Here is a 20,227-nt window from a genome sequence, read left to right as displayed (position 1 = left end):
TTCCACAAAGTCTCTGTAAACAGCTGCAAAATTAAGGTTGTTATCTTCATCGTTTCTCAGTCCTCACAGGCAAAAAAGCTCCCAGCATTATTAACTGTGTGATACTGCTGATATTGTCACCAACAGTATCAGGAATGTTATCTACTTTGTGGTTTGTGAGGGAAAAACAGAATAAAAATGAAACATAATTTCTGTTAATTTGTAACAAAGCATGGTTGACCTAACGTACAGCTGCTTTCTTACCTGTGAACACTCTGTCCCTGCTCTAACATGACTGCCCTGATGTTTTCCAAGACACCACTTCATTGCTTTGACCTACAAGAGATGTAGAGTAAAACACATGGATAAATATTCAATCAGCACATGCATCAGAACAGGAGCCAAGATTCCATATTTTTGTTTATTTCTGTTCGGTTACGCCGTCCAATCACCAAGGTCTTTTGTACATTCATTGACATTATGAACAGTATAAAACCTTCTGGACATGCATGTCTTATGTGAGTGTACAGTATGTTATACTGATTAGTGCTCTATTTACAATTCAATAAAACTGCTAAACAAAATACAAATATTACATGCAGTAAACATGACCAGAATCAAAAAGCGCTTTTACAACGTGTTTTTCAGAAGATGTCTTCCATCATTGGCCAGCAATGTCCCACAATCAAAACACTGCTCAAAACTCTCGAAATATACACTTCATAGGCCACATTTAAGATTTATCTTTTAAATGAATCATCCAACAAACAATTTCAAGTAAATCCAACTATTGCAACTTTACTCTCCATGGTCTAAAAGACCTGAAGTAATCCCCAGGGACAGAGGAGTAGCCAACCAATCCTATTTCGGGACTCAATAAATTATTTAAAGTTTTCCATAAACATTTTAAAGTACTTTGCAGCTGTCTCAGTGAGCGCAAAATAACTCTATAATGCTGCATTGAACAAAGGTGGAACCAAAATAGAAAAGAGGGATTTAAAAAAACAAATCAAGAAATACAAACAGCAGCAATTAAAAAATAAACTGGTGGTGAGTTTTAAGGTTTGTGATGTGAAGTACCTTTTTACACCTGAGTTTAGATTTCTATAAAGAGCAGAAGATGCGAGAGACCAAGTGGCACTTATAAAGGTTAAAGCACTCATTAATGCTGACATTTAAGCAACACAGTATGTATCTGGGGAACACAAACTTAGGCGAGGTGAAGAGCTGGAAATAATTTGAAGTTTTTCAGACTGGTGCAAGTTTAATTTTTTTTTTGGCAGAAACACCAGAACAGGATTTTTTACATTCATAATCTTTCCACTTAAGCCTGCACCAGAAGCCATGAACCAATCAGCCTTTTATCTGATCTGTAGTATTATGTCCCAATGTTTTGTCGTTCAGGAAATATCTTAGTATAACTTGTCTTTTTTAAACTTTTCTATAAAAACAAACCAGAACTTTCCTCTCCCCAAAGAATATGTCAGTGTGTCAAATAGTTTGTGCATTTTCTGTTTGAAGGGTGATTTCAGAACCTACCGGTTACCCCCTGAAGATGATTTAGCTTGGGGGGTAACGGCCTATTATAGCGCAAGATCATTATTTTTCCTCTTATGCAGATGTCTAAGATTACTGCTTTTCCGAATCATCATTCAATGATAGCTGATGTGTTCTGGGATTACCTTTAAGCCATATGGCCCGTTTTTTATACACCCAAAGCCCTTTCAAAAGTGATTGGTCAATGCTTCCTCCCACATCACAATCTTGTGCATTCATATGCAGAAATCTGTTCAGAGATTATCAAAAGGCGACATTGTCACTGCGAAACAAACTTCACACTTGTCTCGTCCTTAAAATGGGAGCTGTTACATACTGTTATTGACAGAGCAGCATCACTCTAAACAGTGTTAATGCTGAGGACAGGCTACAAACTACAAAAATTAGTTGTTTTTTTCTTTAGGAAAACTAAAAGAAAGTTTTCATGGTAAGTTACTTGTGTTGTCAAGATTGCATTGTAGTTGAAAGTAAAGGCTATTTCAAAGAGTAAATTTGCTGAAAGCGGATATGCTTTTTGTGGTTTATGAGCTCATACACATGGTCCTGAAACATGACACGACTGATGCAGATAGAGAAGTTATTATTTCACAAGCCTGTGGTGTGAAATTCTCGGTCAAAAACGGTTCTTTCCCAAACTCTTACACTTAATTGATACAACCCCATAACAAAGGGAAAGTGTGAATCTGCTAATGCAGAAACCACAGTCAATACCACTAAAATGTTACTACTTAGTTGTATATTTTAGTTACGACTGTTCCCATTTCCTCTAAAATGGAAATGAATAAGCATATGTTATAAAAACACAAAACCACAACTAGTACCGTTTAAATTAAAAAAAAAAAAACACTAACAATGTGCAATTCAGCATGGAAGGCCCCACTCATGTCTACAGAGTGGAGAAAAAAGGCAAGTCAGTTGCATTTCCTGATATTTTTATCTGAGTGAAAACTTTGAAATTGTTATAGCAAGATCTCAGATAGACAACACAGGTATAAGCATATAATGTAACAGTGCAAGTGTTAGATATCCACATTTCTTCAATCAGTGTAGAGGTATAAGCCATGAGAGAAACCAAAACTGAAAAGCAGACGAATACATGACAGTTAGTGATTATGTGTTGATACTGTACAGCTCTGTACATTCGCTTTATCAATGCATCTGGGTTAGGGTTCAGCAGAGCTTCAGCAATTGGCAAGCAAAGAGTGATTTGTATCTTGTTGAAGTTGTGCAGAAGAAAGTGCACGTTTCTGTGCAAGGCAAGGGACAGTGAAGTGAACAAGCAGTAAGCTCTCCCTTCATATATGGCTTTCTTAATGAATAAAACAAGCCTTCTTAATTCACTTTTCTGCACAGGGAAGCTACTGTAGATAACTCCTTATCTACGTCCCAACTTAGGTTCTTCAGTGCACTAAATACATCATATTTTGTGTCCTGTCTGACATAATGAATGCTTCTGTTATCAGTTGTCATTTTCTCCTATACAGAAAACTGCTGAACAATAACCTTTGAGAAGCAAAATTCCCAATTTAGCAGGATGTAGTGGATTTTTACTTCTACCATCGCACCACCATTGTCTGTGTGTCTCTTGTAAGGCTTTTATCTTTAAAAGCTCATTATATGATTTTCTTCTGCATTTCCAGTATTCCTAAAGAATCTCTTATGAAGGAGAGATGTAAATGTCTACAAGGGTCATACAACATCTGTGGCAACATTCAAGTGTATGCTCTCCAAATACACTCTCATTTCCTGTCATAATGCTCTGTGCCATTAGATAGCTGTGCCTCACTTTTTCTGCAGCTTCAAGATTTGAACAGCGAATCGGGGGTGCGTCATGCTGTAATATAACAACCAATGACCACTTGCGATTGGTTTACTTCAGTCAGAACTTCAGCTTAGAACTCTTAACAGTTTTTTCCATCTATACTGAAGCTATGTAAGGCTGTTTCACTATCAGTCTGTTTCAGTGGCTAACCAGCTGCAATAAGTGTGTGTGCACTAGTGTATGTGTGTGTATCCATCAGCACCAGGGTTCACGCTGGGCTCTGCCTCGAGCCAGACTGTCTGCTCTCTGCCAGGCACTGTTCATCAGAGCAAGAGCCTCACCACAACGCTTCTGCACGGATGGATCAAACACACCTCTGTGGGGAAGATCAACCTGAGGACAGAGAAAGTAAAAATATGACTGCTAAACCAAAGGATGCTTTAGATGAGGAAATATTTCACTATGTTTAGGCTGACTTGGATATTAACTCATGTGTATTTGAGAAAATGTACGGTCAAAGAAAGAAATTAGGGCCGGGCTAAGACTGAAGCTGCTCACATCCACTGCATTCTTCAAACGAAGGCCTCTAAGGGAAGGGGAAGTCAGCTTTCTTGGGCATAATATTATACAATATGGTATTAATCACTTCAGTGGACTACATTCACCATCAACACTGATGGGATGTTGAGTGTAACAGTGGTACAAGTTCTTTTGAAACCACCCACAACAGTTTATCTTCCTACCTGGTAAATAGCCTTCCATGTGCTATCTAACGCCCCCAGGAGTCGATCTCTCTCATTACAGCCACTGAAGTACAAGACCCATGGAGGAAGGTACTGGGTTCGATCTGCCGCAAACTCCTACACACAGAGAAAAATGGTTATAGGTCAAAAAGAAACCTAATCTTCAAACAGGTACCTTCAATAACCCTTAGAACTTTTAACCACATTTAGTGGGTGTACAGTCACTCACAAGGCAGCTTTTAGCAGTGCCTCATTTTGAAAGTTCTGAGTGACTTAAAACAACATGAAGTATACCACTGGATCTATTTAGTATGTTATATTGAGGTTTTTTAACCAGGGCATTGGACAAAGGGAGTAATATGCACAAGAATAAAATAACCTTATGAAGCACTAACAAAAACCCAACGGACGAGAATGAAGGCTTTACCTTACATGAGCTGTTAAGAAAGAAAACTTTGTAGGTTAAGAAAAGTCACTAAAACACACAAGATCAAAATTTGACAGACCAGTTGAAAAACTGTATGAATTTACATTTTGCACAGTTGGATCTTAAAAAGATTCTAAGTAGTGTTTTAAAACGCAAAAGAAGAAATCGGAGCAAGACAAAAAAAAAAGTAAGAAATTTACAACAACTAAACCAAAACAGGCTGTGAATGAGTAGATAAAAAGTTTAAGACCCCAGCTCACAAACACCCTCCTATCATAGAAATTTAGCTTCAAAATGCAGCGTGGAAAACCTCTTAAGTGGGATCTCCTCATCCTGCCAGTAACATTGGAAGCCACCAGGATGTTGAGGTTAAACTTTTTCTCCTAAGAGAGTTAAACTTTCTTTCACCTTTCTTTGTCCCATGTTTGGTGCTCTCTTGCAAAGTCAGGCTAACAGGCTTGAAGGCATTGAAGGAGACCAGGCCTTTGAAGTGTTTTTGTTCTTGAAGCGCTTCTCTTGCAGAGAACATCTGATAGTTACTGGGTGGCAGTCTGCACCGGAAAAAGCCTTAATTTGGGTCAAGGATCGTCCCGTGTCTTGACGGACATGTTTGTTGTCAATAAATTGCTTACTCATATTTTTTGTCTCACTCCCATTTTTTCGTTTTGTATTTTGAAACTTAAAATAGATCCAACAGTACAAAATGTAAATTTTGTGCAATTTTTTAGCTGATCTTAAAATTTTTTATCAGGTGTGTATCTGTAAAATGGAAGAAGGGGATAGTGCCTTTCAGATTCCTGACACATATGGTAAGAATTCAAATAATAACGGCCAAACACTCACAATGACACAGTACTCCTTGTCTGCCTCAAGGCTGACAGCCGTAACATCACAGATGTCAGCGCTGCCCAATGAACGGAAGAAGCTGGTCTGGCAGTCCTGATGGCAAGTTAGCAGCTTCCCGTCTGTAACCACCAGACAACACGGGATACACGGGGTGGGGGCCACACCTTGGGGTATAACCTGCAGATGGGTTGAATCATACATTTCTTATACATTCAGGGCTAAACTTATCTGTGCGTATATATTGCTGGAGAGAACTGGAAGGTCTTGTGCAAAATGACTGCAATAATTTCAATTTCTCAAAGAGAAAAATGGGCACAGTGCTTGCACAGTGCATGCTTTGGGAGATTATCCACTAAAGAAAAAGCCTTTCTGCTTGTTTGTTTCTAGTTCCAAGGTGTGAAGAAACGCAGTTCAACTAGTCTGATGAGTTTGTCTTCAGTTATCAGCAATGAGTTGGAAATCACATTGAATGCTTTATGTATTATATCAAGAAAATGAGCTACATTTGTATACACTGTACACCCTGATACATCCACATTTTTCAGTCTTGAAAAGTCAACCATTGACAGCTGAATACTGCTGTAAGCACCAGGTGTTAGGAAAAAGGGGTCATGTGTTTGGGTTTGTTCATGAGGGCTTGAGTTGTTTGTGTGTGCAGCTAATCTCTCATTCTGCAGGAAAAGGCACAGAACAATGCCATGTACACAATCATGCTACAATTTACTGCAACCTATTTCAGTTGTAGTGAAAAATCCATATCAGCAACATTGTTACTAATGTAATACAAATGTAGACAAAACTCACATTGTATTCACTTACCCCTTTTGAGACCGACTGACAGAGCAGCTGCATCCAATCGGCCATGTCCTGCTCATTGTTGGCACTGAGCTCCAGTGGAGGTCGCTCTGTGAGGATGACCTGAAAGGCATGAGGATGCTCTGTGCTGTTTGAACGCCGGCAACCTCCACAATGTTCTCCTCTGTGATATAATGAGGGAGGATAAACAGTTAGCCTCCAGGGGTTAGCCACTTCTATCCCATAGGGTCTTCAACGTAGTTGTCTTTATGTCTTCTATTCAGGCATTTCATATTTTGTTTCAGAATACAACTTTCTCTACCTACTTTACCATTTTAAAAAAGGATGTTCAGCTCTTACAAAGCTTATCTTATGCCTGAAGTAGGAATACAGCAATGTTCTCGAAAGTTTTAGCTTAATCATGTACTCAATATATATTCAGGATTTATTCCTCGGCATAGCTATTCTCTTTCTTGTTAGCTGTTAAAAATTGACCTAAAGATATCCTTTTACTGTAGTTCAAGAGGTCGCCAGTTAGGACGTATGCCTGTTAACATACAGCTTTTGAATTTTCATTTGTCTGCCCTTATTTCTAGAATTCTGTGGGTCAGAAAACTCAGAAAAGCCAGGTTTTCATAACACACAAGCCAACTCCATGTGGTGATGGGTACATGGGTACCCAGGCATTCTGCATATCGCATGCATGTGTTGAGCCATGATGAATAATTTTGGCAAACTAAATAATTTAAAGCATCAGTACTGACAGCAGGCTATCAACCAAATTCAAATCTTACCCCATAGTTACCGACATTACAGGTGTAACATCAGTTCTCTCTGAGTACAGGTACAGAATCCCATTGCTGCAAGAAAAGAGGACAAAAGTTTATATTCACCCCATCAGACAAAACAAAACTGAAGTCTAATAGCTACAATAGAAATTAAAGGGAAAAAATCCATATCAATGTCACATTTTCTTATTATGAGAATTTCAATCCACTGTTTGCACTAAATACTGAACTAGTTTTTAGGGCAACGATATCTTGGACTTAATTATTATGAAAATGTTAATAAATGCACAGGAAGTAACATGACATGACATGCTAGGCGCTACCCAAGTAGCTGCCTGTTGCAGCAGCTCTCTCGTCTTTGTCTGTTTCTTGTCATTTTTTTCGTCTCTTTTTCGTAATCTTTGTATTTGAAGTGGATCATCACTTTGTATGGTTCATTGTTGGTCACGGACACCAAACTTTTTGTGGCTTCTGCGATATTTTTGACTACTTTTCTCCTGTGTTTGTCTGGAGATCCTACATGTAACCATGGCTGCATTGTTTACATGCGAACTCAGCTGTTAGCAGCCTGTAGCATGCCAATGCTAACTAGTGTAGGGCTTGATGATTTCCCTCGAGCTGAGGAGGAGGAGGTGAGGACGACGTGCCGGTTCTCGGGTGTGAGCTGGGAGATGACAACGTGGACCTGTCCTTCCATCCATCGTTGTTGGGAACGTGGGATCCAGCCCCAGGGGATGGACGAGCTAGCCGTGCTAACCCAGCGGCATCATGCTGTTCACGGACGTGCCTGACGGAGCTGACATCGGACGCCGGCAACACATCGGAGGAGCTTCGCCTGCTGTGAGCAGACAGGATCCAGGAGACAGAGACTGAACAGACTGCGGGGAGGCTCAGTCCTGGACCCCGTGGAGGTGGAGACTGGCTGGGCTGGAGAGTGGTGGACGAGTGGTGGACGGGAAGTCGTCATCTATTTTCTTGTGGACCTTTTTGCACTTTCTATACTCTTTCTTACTTTTGTTTTCTTAAATGCTGCGGTGACTCCTGAATTTCCCCTCGGGGATAAATAAAGTATTTTCTATTCTATTCTATTCTATTCTATTAATGCTTTTACTGTATTTTTGAGGGAAAAAGACATTCTCACCCAAATGTATGTTAAAGAAGCATATTGAGCTGAAAGTACTGTTAAAGACCAGCCCTACCTGAGGACGAGGTAGCAGCTTTTCCATAGCTCTTTGCCCAGGTAGGTGGTTCCAGCCCGGTACTGCAGAGTTCCTTCCTTGGTACTGGATGGAATCCCTAACCTTGATGGGTCACCCTGGGGTGACATAACCATATCCATAGGATCCTCCCAATGAACCAGAGAATACAGTTGGATAGACACATCTGATACCTGGGGAAATAGGAAACCTCTTGTTTAATACAGCTTTGAAAATCAGACAAAGCCTTTTTGAATCACTAAAGTGTTACAGACTTTCTTATATATTTGTTTGGTTTCTTTTTGCAAGAGTTTCTTTTTAGTTTAGGGCAAAAAAAACATGAAGCTTGTCTGGTTTTTAAAAGCTTTTGTAATACCAAAGTTGATTGATTACATTTATGACCAGAAACTAAATAATTCTTTTCACGTGAAGTGGGACATGTCATTACCTCACATTGAGATTCCTGGGAGACAAACTTAGTGAGAGCCAGTTTTTCCATGGTAGCATCAGTCAAAACAGAGGGATAAGGAGGCTCACGGCAACCCTTCACCATGGCTGACTTCAGAACTGACAAGAACCAGCTGAAGGCAGAAAAGATTTATCAGATGAGTGAAAATATTTGGTATCTTGATAGCATGAAGTCAGAGAGCTCCATGACAAGTTCATATTTCAAGGGCTTCATGTGAAATTCAAAGAAACTTCAGGTATAGGTATAGGTATAGGTATAGGTATAGACTTACACAGTTAAAGAGGCGTCAGCTGTGTCCAACAGGAACTTTCTCCGTCTGTTGGTGCAAACCACCGTCACAGTCTGCTGGTCGAGGCCCACCTTGAGGAACACAGAATTGGAACAAATAAAGCAGACAGAAAATCTGACTTTGTGTTCCAGCTGTCATATCATACTGAGTCTAATGGATTATGTTTAATGCTTATATGAAATACTTAAAAGATCCTGTAAAAAGATAACATAAAAGTCTCACTTACTGAAAGATAGTCCAGCTCATTATAAGAAACAGCATCCTCCACTGTGTAGGGCTTTTCTGCTGCACCTGTGGATAAAACCAATAACAAAGCCCTACAGTTAGTTTCTGAGCGGTATTATCTGCAGACGGTTGACCTTATTAAGGATTATTACCCAGTTCCTGGAACGATAAATCTCTTGAAACAATTAAAATGGCAGAAACCCTCAGGCCTGCACGATTTTCAAGCGAACTGAGATCAGACTTAGTTCTTAAAATACGAAATAAGTCTCTTAGTTAACATGTTTGTGTGTCAACGAATTATGAAGCATTGGTAATTTTTACCTAGGGTGGGCTTTTCTGACACTATGCACGTTGGCTGGGTATTTTATATTTCCATTTGAAGAGAAGGGCAAGCAGTCAAGAATGGAAATGGGTATCTAAAAAGACTGCTAGGTAATTCAGTTTGTTGAAGCAGTAATCACAGTTATATTACAGGCACAGAAACACATCAATGCTTTTATCTCCGTGTAAGAAACAGTGTAATTCTCAATTTGGAGATCTGACAAGTTCATACATGCTGTTTTAGCATCTTACCCTTTCTAAGTAGGTAAATGTAACAGTCAGTCAGCAGCAGGTAGAGTGGCTGAAGATCCCCCTCCATATGGCCTGTGCTCATTCTCACCATCTGGAAAAGATCAATTCTGTCAATTGTTGGCCACCTTAGTTCTGTCTTTTTTTAGAACTCCCTGTTCAGTGGTTATGGTCCTGTATGCTGAATTCAGATTGAAGCACGGTGAGGACAAATATAACTCATATTACACTTTTTTTTTTTTATCGTGTCACATAGCTTTGCGTTAAATCCCGAAACTGATTTCAATTGGAATAAATGTAAAACTGCAAAGTCAGAAAGTATGAGCAGTTACAGAGGAAATTGGTACACTGTGCATTTCATCATTTCCACTACACAGTAGTCTCTGAACCACATGCCAAGTTATCTTTTACCTGCTTTTAGACATTCAAAGGAGGATAACTTCTCCAGATAAAGTCACTGAGTAGTTAAAGCACTAAAACATCTCTGTTCTTAAGAATTTACATCATCTCATTGTAACACTATAGTTCAGATCCAACAAAAACAGATAAGGGTCTAGCCCAAAGTTTCAAAAAGCCAAAACAAGTCCTTGTCTCTACCTTAAAGAGCTGCTCCTCATTCTCTCTGAAGACATGGATCATGAGGAGAAGCAGATGATTGTTATCCACCCTGAAATATGAGTATTGAAAAACATCAGTTTCGTCTTAAACAGCTTTGTAAACGACCCTGTGTCATTTTGAGAGGGCAGCTTACTTAAACTCTGCAGGATGAGAACTCTCAGAGGGACTCAGCTTCTCTTCCTGTAGTTCTTCTGAATCTGCTTCTTTTCCTTCTTCTGTGTCTTCTCCAGCCTTTAAGTCTGGTCTCGTTCCTGCTGACGCTTCTGCCTGTCCTTCATCATCAAGGCCACCTGAAAGAGTCTGCGACTGGCAATGCCCTGTAATGTCATAGTAGCCACCACCCGAGGGAGCAGAGTTTGGACTGTTGGGGGTAAAGCAGCATAAGTCTGAAGGTGCGGAGGAGCCCTGTAGGAAATTTGGGCTTGTGGCCATTGGAGAGAGGCATGTTTCTCCCTGGACTCGGTCAGGTGGCTCGCCCCCTGTATCCTCTCGAAAGGGCTGCTGTGGTGGGGATTCAGAGCCAGGGTCAAAGCGTCCATTGTTTTTCTCATCCACTTCCCCCTCTAGGTGCTCCCAGGGCTCCTCCTCCCTGTCCAGAGCCCCATTTAGTCGGTTCATGACATCATGGAGGGGTTGGCCCACTGTGTCCATGGAGGTGTCCTTCATCTGTGGGAGCCGCAGGAGGCCCTCCACTCCATCCTCATCCCCTTCCTCAACAACCTCTGACCCCACCCTGCTTCTCCTCACATCTCCTTCAGCTTCAAGTTGAAAAGTGGAGGAGTTTGAGGATTCCACATCCTCTGAGGCTAGGAGACTGCCCTCGATCTCCATGTGCTCAGAGGATACAGAGTTATGGATGCTGCTGCTAGAATCTGTGGAGCCCTTCCCTCGACGCTTCTTGGCTGGTTTCTTCCGTCTGGCCATCCTGAAAGAAATTTCTGTTCAGAAATATTCAACCTCATTTTATGCTAGAGCTATTGTGTAGCAGATTGGAAAAATGGTGGACCTGGGGATGGATTCTTGTTGACTATCAATTCAAACTGTGTCACAGATTTAAAGAAACATTAATCAGACACTGGCCGGAGTGCAGAAAGAGTATGAGCCTACAGACATCAAGACTGGAACAATCTTTACCTGATGACCTCCAGCTCATTGTTGGCGTTTTCTGTGTCATCTCCATTAGTGGGGGTGATAGTGTTATGACGGCTGGCCACGTGAACTGGCGTGATGTCAGCTGAGGTGTTGGTGGTGTTGGTGTCTGAGTCCTCATTGAAAGGGTTGTGTCTAAAAACAGGGCTGTGAGCAGAGGGATGATCTGCACCCTTCGCATGGACAGGGCCTGCAGGAAGGACCACCGTGTCGCTGATGACTGTCTGTGGATCAGAGCCACTAGATCTCGGGCAGCTGGCCTGGTCAGTCAGGTCTCCCTCTGTCATGAAAAGCACCAGGACACCAATTATGATCTCACTACAAAGCTCTAGTTGCCTACTTTTGGACATGTATACACAGAATTTTTGGTACCGTCTTGTTGTAACTTCAGTGATGATCAAAGAATTAATTCAGGGGAGATTTCTTTTCTTCGTTTTCTTTTCTTAAGCAAAGTCAACCAACAAGACAGTTCCACAAAAACTTTGTGTTTTTCTTCACCAGCATTACCAGCTTTGCTTTGCACACAAATAAATGTTAGAGGCTGCAATGTACTTTGTAGTTCTTTTGCAGAGAAAGAAAGGCACGAAATGCGATGCAGAGAACATCAAGTATGGACACAGGCTGCAGCTCCCTTTGCAGTGGATAAGACCTAGGTAAGGTTTTATGTCTGCAAGTGGAGACAATTAAATGTGTGGATCATGTGATCCACACATTTGTTTTGCTTGCAGAAATGAAAATTATTTGTAGTGATAACTTATCCATCATTTAAACTGGACCCAAAGTAGTTTAGCACATTCAACTTTGAGTCTAAATTGAACAGATATGTCTACATTCAATTTAGCAGCTTACAAAACATTAATGTTGGGGTAAGAAATTGCTTACTATGGATTTTATTGACTATTCTACCTCACTGCAAATGAGCTGAGCCCATGCCAGTGGCGCATTTCACACAGGAAGAGATATTTGTAAAAAATACAATACGCTGGACAAACAGTCAACACAATGTAATAGAGACAGACTGGACAAGGTAAGCGCCAGTTACACCAGGCATTTTCTTGCTGTAGTAAATAACAAAGCAAAGTGAGCATTAGATTCATTCCCATGAGTAACGCATGCAAACATGACAGCACCATGTACCCACCCATGACTGATTCTCCAGTGCACCAAAGACCTGTACACCTTCCCATATTTGAGTCTGTTGTAACACCTTTAGGCCCCAGAAATCAGACACCATTTCATTGTTTCTAGCCGACTAACTACATGTTAAAGTCAAACTATGTTTTCTTTTTCCCAGACCACTGGATTCAATAAGCTTTCAGTTTGATCTTAAGAATTCAGAGAAAAAGGCTGAGCCCAAGACCCATTAAAGGGTTCTTAAGAAGCACAGATTCTGTAGGATAGGTTTGTATTCAGTGATTTGGATCAACTAAATTATTTGTTTTTGAGAACACTGTTGCAGATAGTAACTCCTATTAGCCAAACTTTTGGGTTCTGACTTGATTCATCCTGAATAATAATTCAAATTGTTTACTTTTAGAGGGTCTCCCTGAGTTTATGTTCTTTTTTTGTGTAAATGTATAAAATCAAGAAGCTTAAGTTTGGTTATTTGCATAGTGCTACACCTGTGGCAAATTAAGGAATTCAGTCAGATTAATTCCTGTGTTTGAAGGTTAGGTTTATGAGTCTCTAAACTTTTACATTGTCTTATAATATCCCAAAAAGTTTGTTTGCGTCAACAACAATAATAAACTGAGCTGCAGGTTCGACACATATGACACTATCATGTGAAATAAAACAAAGTGCCCAAACACCAGCGTCTCTCAGCTGAACCCATTTCTAAAAACCAAAGCATTTTACTCATGTCCCTCTGATCATGCTTTAATAAATGTCTTCTTGTGAGAAGTATTCTGCAGCATTTTACTTTACCATAAAAAAAATGTGTCTATGCTATGGTTAAAATACTCAACATGCTTAAAGCAAAGACTGTGGGGAGCCATGCTAGATATGAGGGAGAGAAGGATAAGGCAGAGAATACAGGAAGGGGAGGGGTTGACCAATGTCCCACCTTCCCAGTCTGCACTTGGCAATGACTGCAACACAGGGAAGATGTCACCGAAATCATAATCTAAAAAAAGGAGGGATAACATTCAACATTAGAGTGAGGTGTTGTGGAGAAAGACAGAGACAATGGCAGAAACAGAAAAATAACATGATATGATTTATGGAGCAAAAGAACCAATGAGGAAGAACTGACTTGTGGTAACTAAAACAGGGAAACTGGTAGAGTACTTGATGGGGAGCTATGGGGAAACGTTCACTGACTGCTGCAATCAACCCAATGAGAACATTCTGTACCAGAGAGCCTCTGCACACCAACTGATTCATTTGATGCAATGCACTCTGTGGTCTGAGTCACAAAGGTTTGCACAGATCAAGACTAATTCTGCTTTAACATGCCACTGGCTTGGCATCACTGAATGAATGTGACAAAGCATATGAGTGTGTACTTGTACTGCAGCAGGGCCTGATGAAATCATAAACCCCAAAATAAAGACTCCCATTCAGCAAGAGAGTCACACATTCACATCTGAACTGACACTGGACATTTATTTGGCAACACTGATTGGCTGATGATGACTCAGACAGCACGGGCCCAAATGATCCTCAAACTAGTTAGAATAACCACGTGTCTATCTTCTATAATCAGACAATCACTGGTAAAAGTGGAGTGGAGTCAGATTAAAATCAAACCTAGTACTGGTTCACTTATGTGTCACTTGACCAACCCTAAAATCAAGTTTAGGCTGAAAGGGAAATTAATGTTGAATCTCTGTTATTTCAAAATTCTGCTTTTTTTAATGCAAATTTTATATCCATTTTAAAAACATTAACTTTATAAATCTTATGGATGTGCAAGCTCTTAAGCTCTAAAACCCTTCACAAAGAAATATAACAAAAAATAAGTAAATTTAAACTAATGAGTGCCTATCTTAACTCCCCAAAGACACAACTCTATTTTGTCATGCTACCTTAGGACTGAAGTAAAAGCGATCAAACCTACTTCATGAAGCATTTTTTTTCCTTTTAAAAGGTTTCTGTTGGAGCAAATCTGAGCTACATAACCATAACAAACTGTACATCTGCTCATGTTTTTGCATTGACTTTACACATCGTTGTGCTATCTCAAAAAGAATGCATCCCTTTTGACTTTAATCCACCAGCATCATATGTTATCATCTGAAATAATTTAGTAACTGTTCTAAAGCTGTGTCAGCCTGATCACTGGCTGACTGCATCAGATAGATTACTGGATTCATTCTTCCTGATATTCATTTATCAACATCACAGCTTTAGTTTTAAGTCAGGAGCTCTAGTATTCTAAGCAAAAAGCATGTGGATACAAAGAGGGTGCCAAATTTAGAAGACTTTATCTGTATTATATAAGGACTAGACTCCACACTAGATAATTATTCCAGGACTCAGATGGTATCAAAACATCCCCACAACTTACCTTCACTGGAAGGAGCTATTGCGCTGTCATCCCACTCAAGGTTAGTGGAGGTAAGAGAGGTGAAGGAGTGCAGGGACAAGCTGTCAGAGCTGGGCAACCTTTCCTCAAAGTCCAGCAGGTTCTGGGGTTTGTAGTATTCTGGCATGTATGGGGCCACATCCAGATAGGGAACATCCTGAAACCAGCAAAAACACTCAGATTCTTCATTGACAGGCTGGGTAGGAGATGGATTTTTGTTGACAGTGTGATAAAATATGTTCCCACCAGCTCCAGATCAAAGCGAATGAACTCCAGGCCGGACACCAGTGTGAGGAAGAGAGTAAGGTGGTCATGACTACAGACCAGTGCATTCCTACAAGAAGGAAACATTTAGCTAAACCTGAATCACACTTTCCAACAACAAAACTTCCACATTACTTAAATGTGTCCTAAAGCAAATTCTTCTAACATTTATGTGTCAGGAGCTACTCACTTGAAATAATACTTCTGCAGTAGCCCTTGGTTCTCCTGGAAGAGGCGTAGATAGCTCTCTAAAGAACTCTCACTCAGTGCCAGGTATAACCAAGCTCGACCTACACAGAGATTGAAAGAGTCCCATTTCATAAATACAGCTCTTTAAATGATGTCTGATGCTTCACTGATTTTACAAATGTGTTGGAGAGATGTCTTACTTCGTCCCAAGTTGGTTGCTATGTGCTGAAGCTCATCAATCTGTCGTACAGCCTCTCTCCTGGTGAAATGAAGGACCAGGACCCAGTAGCCTGAAGAAATATCCTGCAGCCTGCAATGTAAAAAATATTAATCATATTTAGGGATGGGTACTGAATAAGGTACTTTTACTGGTACCGACTGAATTCTGTCAAAAGTACCAGGTACCGATTCACAGAAAATTGAAAGGTACCATGTTTAGGTACCTAAAAGCATCCTTGTGACTGTGAGGGACTAGAAGAGTACGCAATTTTCCATACTGGACATGAACACAGCATTGCAAGGTTATATATTGAAAAATATATATTTTAAATGAAAGAATTTGGGATTTTATTACTATTAAGTTTTATTAAATTGATATTTTTTACCACATGAACAAAAAAAAAGTACCGGAAATTGGTATCGTTGAGTACCGAAACCGATTGCCAGGTACCGGGCATCGGTACCATATCATTTCAAATGTGAAAGGTACCCATCCCTAATCGTATTACATGTAAGAGACCAAAAGTGAATAAAGGGATTATGCAACAACTACATTTTTGACGAAATTGTCAACTAACTTCACCTGGATAAATACTCAAGAGTAGAACAGGTCTTATGATTGCTCAAAGGGCGTATGTTGCACCCTTCCTTTTTTTAGAAAGCATTTACATTCAGTAAACCTCTTACCCATATAGCAGAGCATGGTCAAGGTGTTCACAGAGGCGCTGAAGAACCCTGTCGTGGTTTCTGATTGCTGGGGTTTCATCTTCACAGGCTGCAAAGTAACTCTGTAACTGTAAAAAGACATTGTTATATTTGGTGTAAGAAGTGTCATTTTTACTTCAATTCCAGCCAGAAAGATATTTCTATACGAGACAATACCTTTCTATGTTTACAAGAATACTATAATGGCAAGATCTTTAAAACGGCATTGATGACACCCAAAGAGGATGATCAAGTCTCATTGTATCTGCTCTATCCAATTTCTACAATGTGTGCAAACACTTGTATTGAGGGGTGCTAAATAATGACTGCAGCTATATGACTGTGCAAAATGAACACAGTCAATGGAACCAGGGATTAGTGATGGTATTCTGACATAAATCCCATGAAGTATGTGTTTTACCGCTATGCTAGGAATTCTACTGCTCAAGTCCACACTGAAGACAAAGAAACCCATAAAGCACTGGGAAGTTGAGTTGGCTACCAAGCACGTCTGAAAGACTGTCAGGGAAGAAACCTCTTGCCTTGTTACCAGAGTATTTTGTGTCATTTTCACACATAGCAAAGCCACAGTCTGGTGTTCTTACTGCACTCAAGTTTAGATTTGTTTCATTTGGTAGTCTAGGAGAACCACAGGCTATTCGGCTTGCATACTCCACCTTCACTCATCTTGCTAACTAACTGCAATACCATGGAATCCAGACCCAAGCAGTTGAACAAGCTACGTCTTCCAACAGATCCAGTTAGCCAAGCTAAAATCCAGAGATAATGGTATTCCCAACTAAAACCGACAAGGATACTCTCTACAGTGTTTTGGCTAACCATGGTATTACCATCCAGTTGATCAACGACCATACAACTCCAGTATTTTTTGTAGCATTCCATGTTCTTTAAAACAATGCTGCTAGTCATTCTTGTAAAAGCACATAGCTAATGAAAAGCTGTAAAATGAGGCTCAGACAGTGGGGCAGTGCTGGTGTGGCTCAGTGAGTTGGAGAATGTGGCTTTATCGGGCAGTATAACACTAATCTGAGGAATTTATTGCTTCAAACTACTCCACACAATCACTTATGAGAGAACAACCACACAGAGTGAACAGAGTGAGCAGTGCAAGAGCAGTTCAAGTCAGACATAGGTTTTGGTCTGCAGGGAAAAAACACAAGTTTTCTCCTTTTTAAATGGGATCTGTTTAAGAGGCTACAAAACCCAAATTGATCATGTTGTGATAATGCCATTAATGATCAATTATACTTTTTTCCTTTTGCTGTCAGATCTTAAAGCAAAGTCTGACCCTATGAAAGTCTTGTTCTGTGGTTCAGTTTATGGGCTCCCTGACTGGTCTACAGTCAAATCCTTACATCCTGACACTTTTACTACCCTTCAATTCCTGCTTCCTCAATACTCATTATAAAGAGGCTGTGAGGAGTATCTGGCAGGTAGTGTTTCTCCACGATAAAGACTCTGTTTCCCATGCTCACTTGCAACCACTGTCATGACGATGTGACTCTTATCAAGGCGTATGTTTATTTTGAAGCAAATAAATGGAGAGCAGATACTTTTTTTTCAATTAACACTACTTTTCTTTGTTCAAGAAAACTTTATACAGGATTCAAAGCGACGAGGTAGGGCTACTGATTGAAATGTGACATCGAGCAAACTTGCAAACTTAGTTTGTACTATTAGCTGGAAATATTCAGTGTTAATCAGCCCGGTGTTCTGAGACATGTCCGTAACTTGTAATGTTAGTGAATCTGAGTTATCCACTACTGGTGCTCATCTACAAGCTCCTGGCAGAGGCTCCAACCCACTGCTGTATGTTGGTTGAAATGAACATTATTACAACAGCTTAACCCGTGTTATTTCTGACGGTACAACTCCTGTGTCCACAGTTACTCCAAAATTAATCCAAGAAATCGTTTTCAGCAGAGAGAAACACAGATCTCTCTTCTCACTGCTAAACTTTGCAGGCCAATGTCGTGTTGTCATAGAGACTAGTGCTATAAATCAATCCTGTCAAACCCGGCTCAGAAGCTGAGAAATAGCATTTAGTAAAAATAACAACTTTGCCGCTGATTATCTCATTTTATAATGTGGATTTAGATCAGGCATATATCTGGGAGTGAGGCTTTTTCATGATCACTACAAAAGTCTTCACAGCCTCTAATGACACCTGCTCTCATACACCCCACCCACTGATAGGTGATTGTTCAAAAAGATAATAAAGTCTATTCACTTAACCTGTTTGTGGTCAGAAGGTTAATGTAATGGCATTCATATTTAACAAAAACTAATTGACTGTTATATTTTGATAATTATTACACACCAATTTAAGCATACTCCATTTCTACCAAGTCTGTATTGCTTGGTTGACTTGAAGAATTCTCTTAAACTTCATCCAAATATTAAGAAAAAAGTAACCCTAATGCTTGAATAACACAAGTGGTGGATGGGGGGAGCTCTGAGGGATTGTGACCCTAAGAAAGAGATTTTGTATCCCATGACTTTCTTCACATGACTAAGCAATGTTTGTCAGAGGTAAACACTGTACTACTTGGAAGCATGAGGCATATCGTTTCACAACGACTTTCACATCCCTTATGAAGTCATTCAAAGACAAGACATAAGAAATTATCTATGATTAAAAAAAAAACTATGAATTTAACTGGAAAAAGTGTTGAGTTTCTAATTGAGATATACAGGGTTCACGTGAGGACATTTCTACCTGATACAACCATCTTATTAATGGACTAATGGATTCTTAATGGAAATAACAGGGACAGACAATGGGGAAACCTCTTTCTAACTGAACATCCAAATGCACCCGGATTCGGAAACTAAATGTACAAACGGGTAAATGGGGGGAACGATCCTATGTTGTCTTCTTGTGAGGGAGCTGGTTTTGTAGCCGGAGAAACAAAATGTGCAACGAAACAATTACTAAGATTTAGAGCTCGTTTCTATTGGCTAACTCTCATGTTTGAACTATGGATCCGCAGTATGGTTGCTTGTGTTTACAGCACATGCTGCAGTGAGCAAACACAGGGGCTTGGTGCCACCATTGTTCACCGTGGTTATAAAAAGAAACTAGAACATCGCATCCGAAAGTAGAGGTGTTAAAACACAAGTAATAGTAGTGAAATAGATGATGTAATGTATCTTATGTCAATAAGGACAGGGCCCTTCCTTAACAGCGTGCTTCAATGCCCCCCAGACTTAAAAGTTGCAACCCTTTTGGCAGACAAAAGATGGCCAAATGAGACCCTATGACTTAAACATGTTCAAATACCTGTTTATATGGTGTGACAAAAATTGACTGCGAAGGGAGCACTTACCTTCTTGACAGATAATGAGATATTTTCCAATATGCGATCCTTCACTTTCAGTTGATCCATCACTGATATGTTGGCAGCCTACAGCAGACTGTCAGCTGACTCCCGAGGCACAGCTCTTGTTTTGCTAAAGCTAACAACGCTTTAGCTAGCTAACATAAGAGTGTCTAGCAACACAGTACCAAAGCAACATTGCGTGTTGGCAGTCTAGTATACACATTGAGTATTAACGTGCTGCTAGTTCACAGCTGTCATGGTAAAGCCTTAGAGGCAGCGATACGAGTAACGTCTTCCAACGGTCATCCGGTTAGCCTAGCTACACATTAGCATACCGCTTGACTTTCTCTACACTGTCTCGGGGCGGCTTGCAAGTTTAAAATCCAACCATGAAGAACTTTGAGAAGCCGTTTTGTTTATTATACCACCCGTAAATGTAACTAACTCTGTTTAACTATTTTAATGCTGAACATTTTGTTTGGTGCCTTTGAAAAAGTAACGGCTGGTAAGGTTTGGGTTACTTTGCAAGCAGCTGACTGCTCTGAGTTTGGAGTCGGTGGATTA

The 20,227-nt window shown here is 40.1% G+C and overlaps 1 protein-coding gene across 2 annotated transcripts; it reads right to left on the bottom strand.

Moving 5' to 3' along the window:
- Nucleotides 1-985: 985 nt before the first annotated feature.
- plekhm2 (pleckstrin homology domain containing, family M (with RUN domain) member 2) lies at nucleotides 986-20,192 on the bottom strand. Of its 2 annotated transcripts, XM_074681401.1 has the most exons (20): nucleotides 19,670-20,192; nucleotides 16,302-16,408; nucleotides 15,596-15,705; nucleotides 15,397-15,496; nucleotides 15,189-15,276; nucleotides 14,925-15,099; nucleotides 13,479-13,538; nucleotides 11,399-11,693; nucleotides 10,398-11,189; nucleotides 10,244-10,313; nucleotides 9,650-9,740; nucleotides 9,078-9,142; nucleotides 8,834-8,922; nucleotides 8,542-8,674; nucleotides 8,097-8,287; nucleotides 6,904-6,969; nucleotides 6,134-6,293; nucleotides 5,312-5,491; nucleotides 4,042-4,158; nucleotides 986-3,691 (listed from the first exon to the last, which is right to left on the bottom strand). In XM_074681401.1, exons 1-20 carry the CDS (start codon nucleotides 19,727-19,729, stop codon nucleotides 3,554-3,556), a joined length of 3,087 nt encoding a protein of 1,028 aa, XP_074537502.1. In that variant the 5' UTR covers nucleotides 19,730-20,192; the 3' UTR covers nucleotides 986-3,553. The 2 variants fall into 2 exon arrangements, with proteins under 2 accessions (XP_074537502.1, XP_074537503.1); XM_074681402.1 differs by lacking the exon at nucleotides 13,479-13,538.
- Nucleotides 20,193-20,227: the final 35 nt, after the last annotated feature.

This window comes from Halichoeres trimaculatus, unplaced genomic scaffold (assembly GCF_033239565.1).
Source record: "Halichoeres trimaculatus isolate MK-OKI-2021-1 unplaced genomic scaffold, fHalTri1.1 fHalTri1_scaffold_11, whole genome shotgun sequence".
Taxonomy (NCBI): domain Eukaryota; kingdom Metazoa; phylum Chordata; class Actinopteri; order Labriformes; family Labridae; genus Halichoeres; species Halichoeres trimaculatus.
Note: the sequence above shows the minus strand (reverse complement) of the source record. Positions and strands in the feature narration are given on the sequence as shown.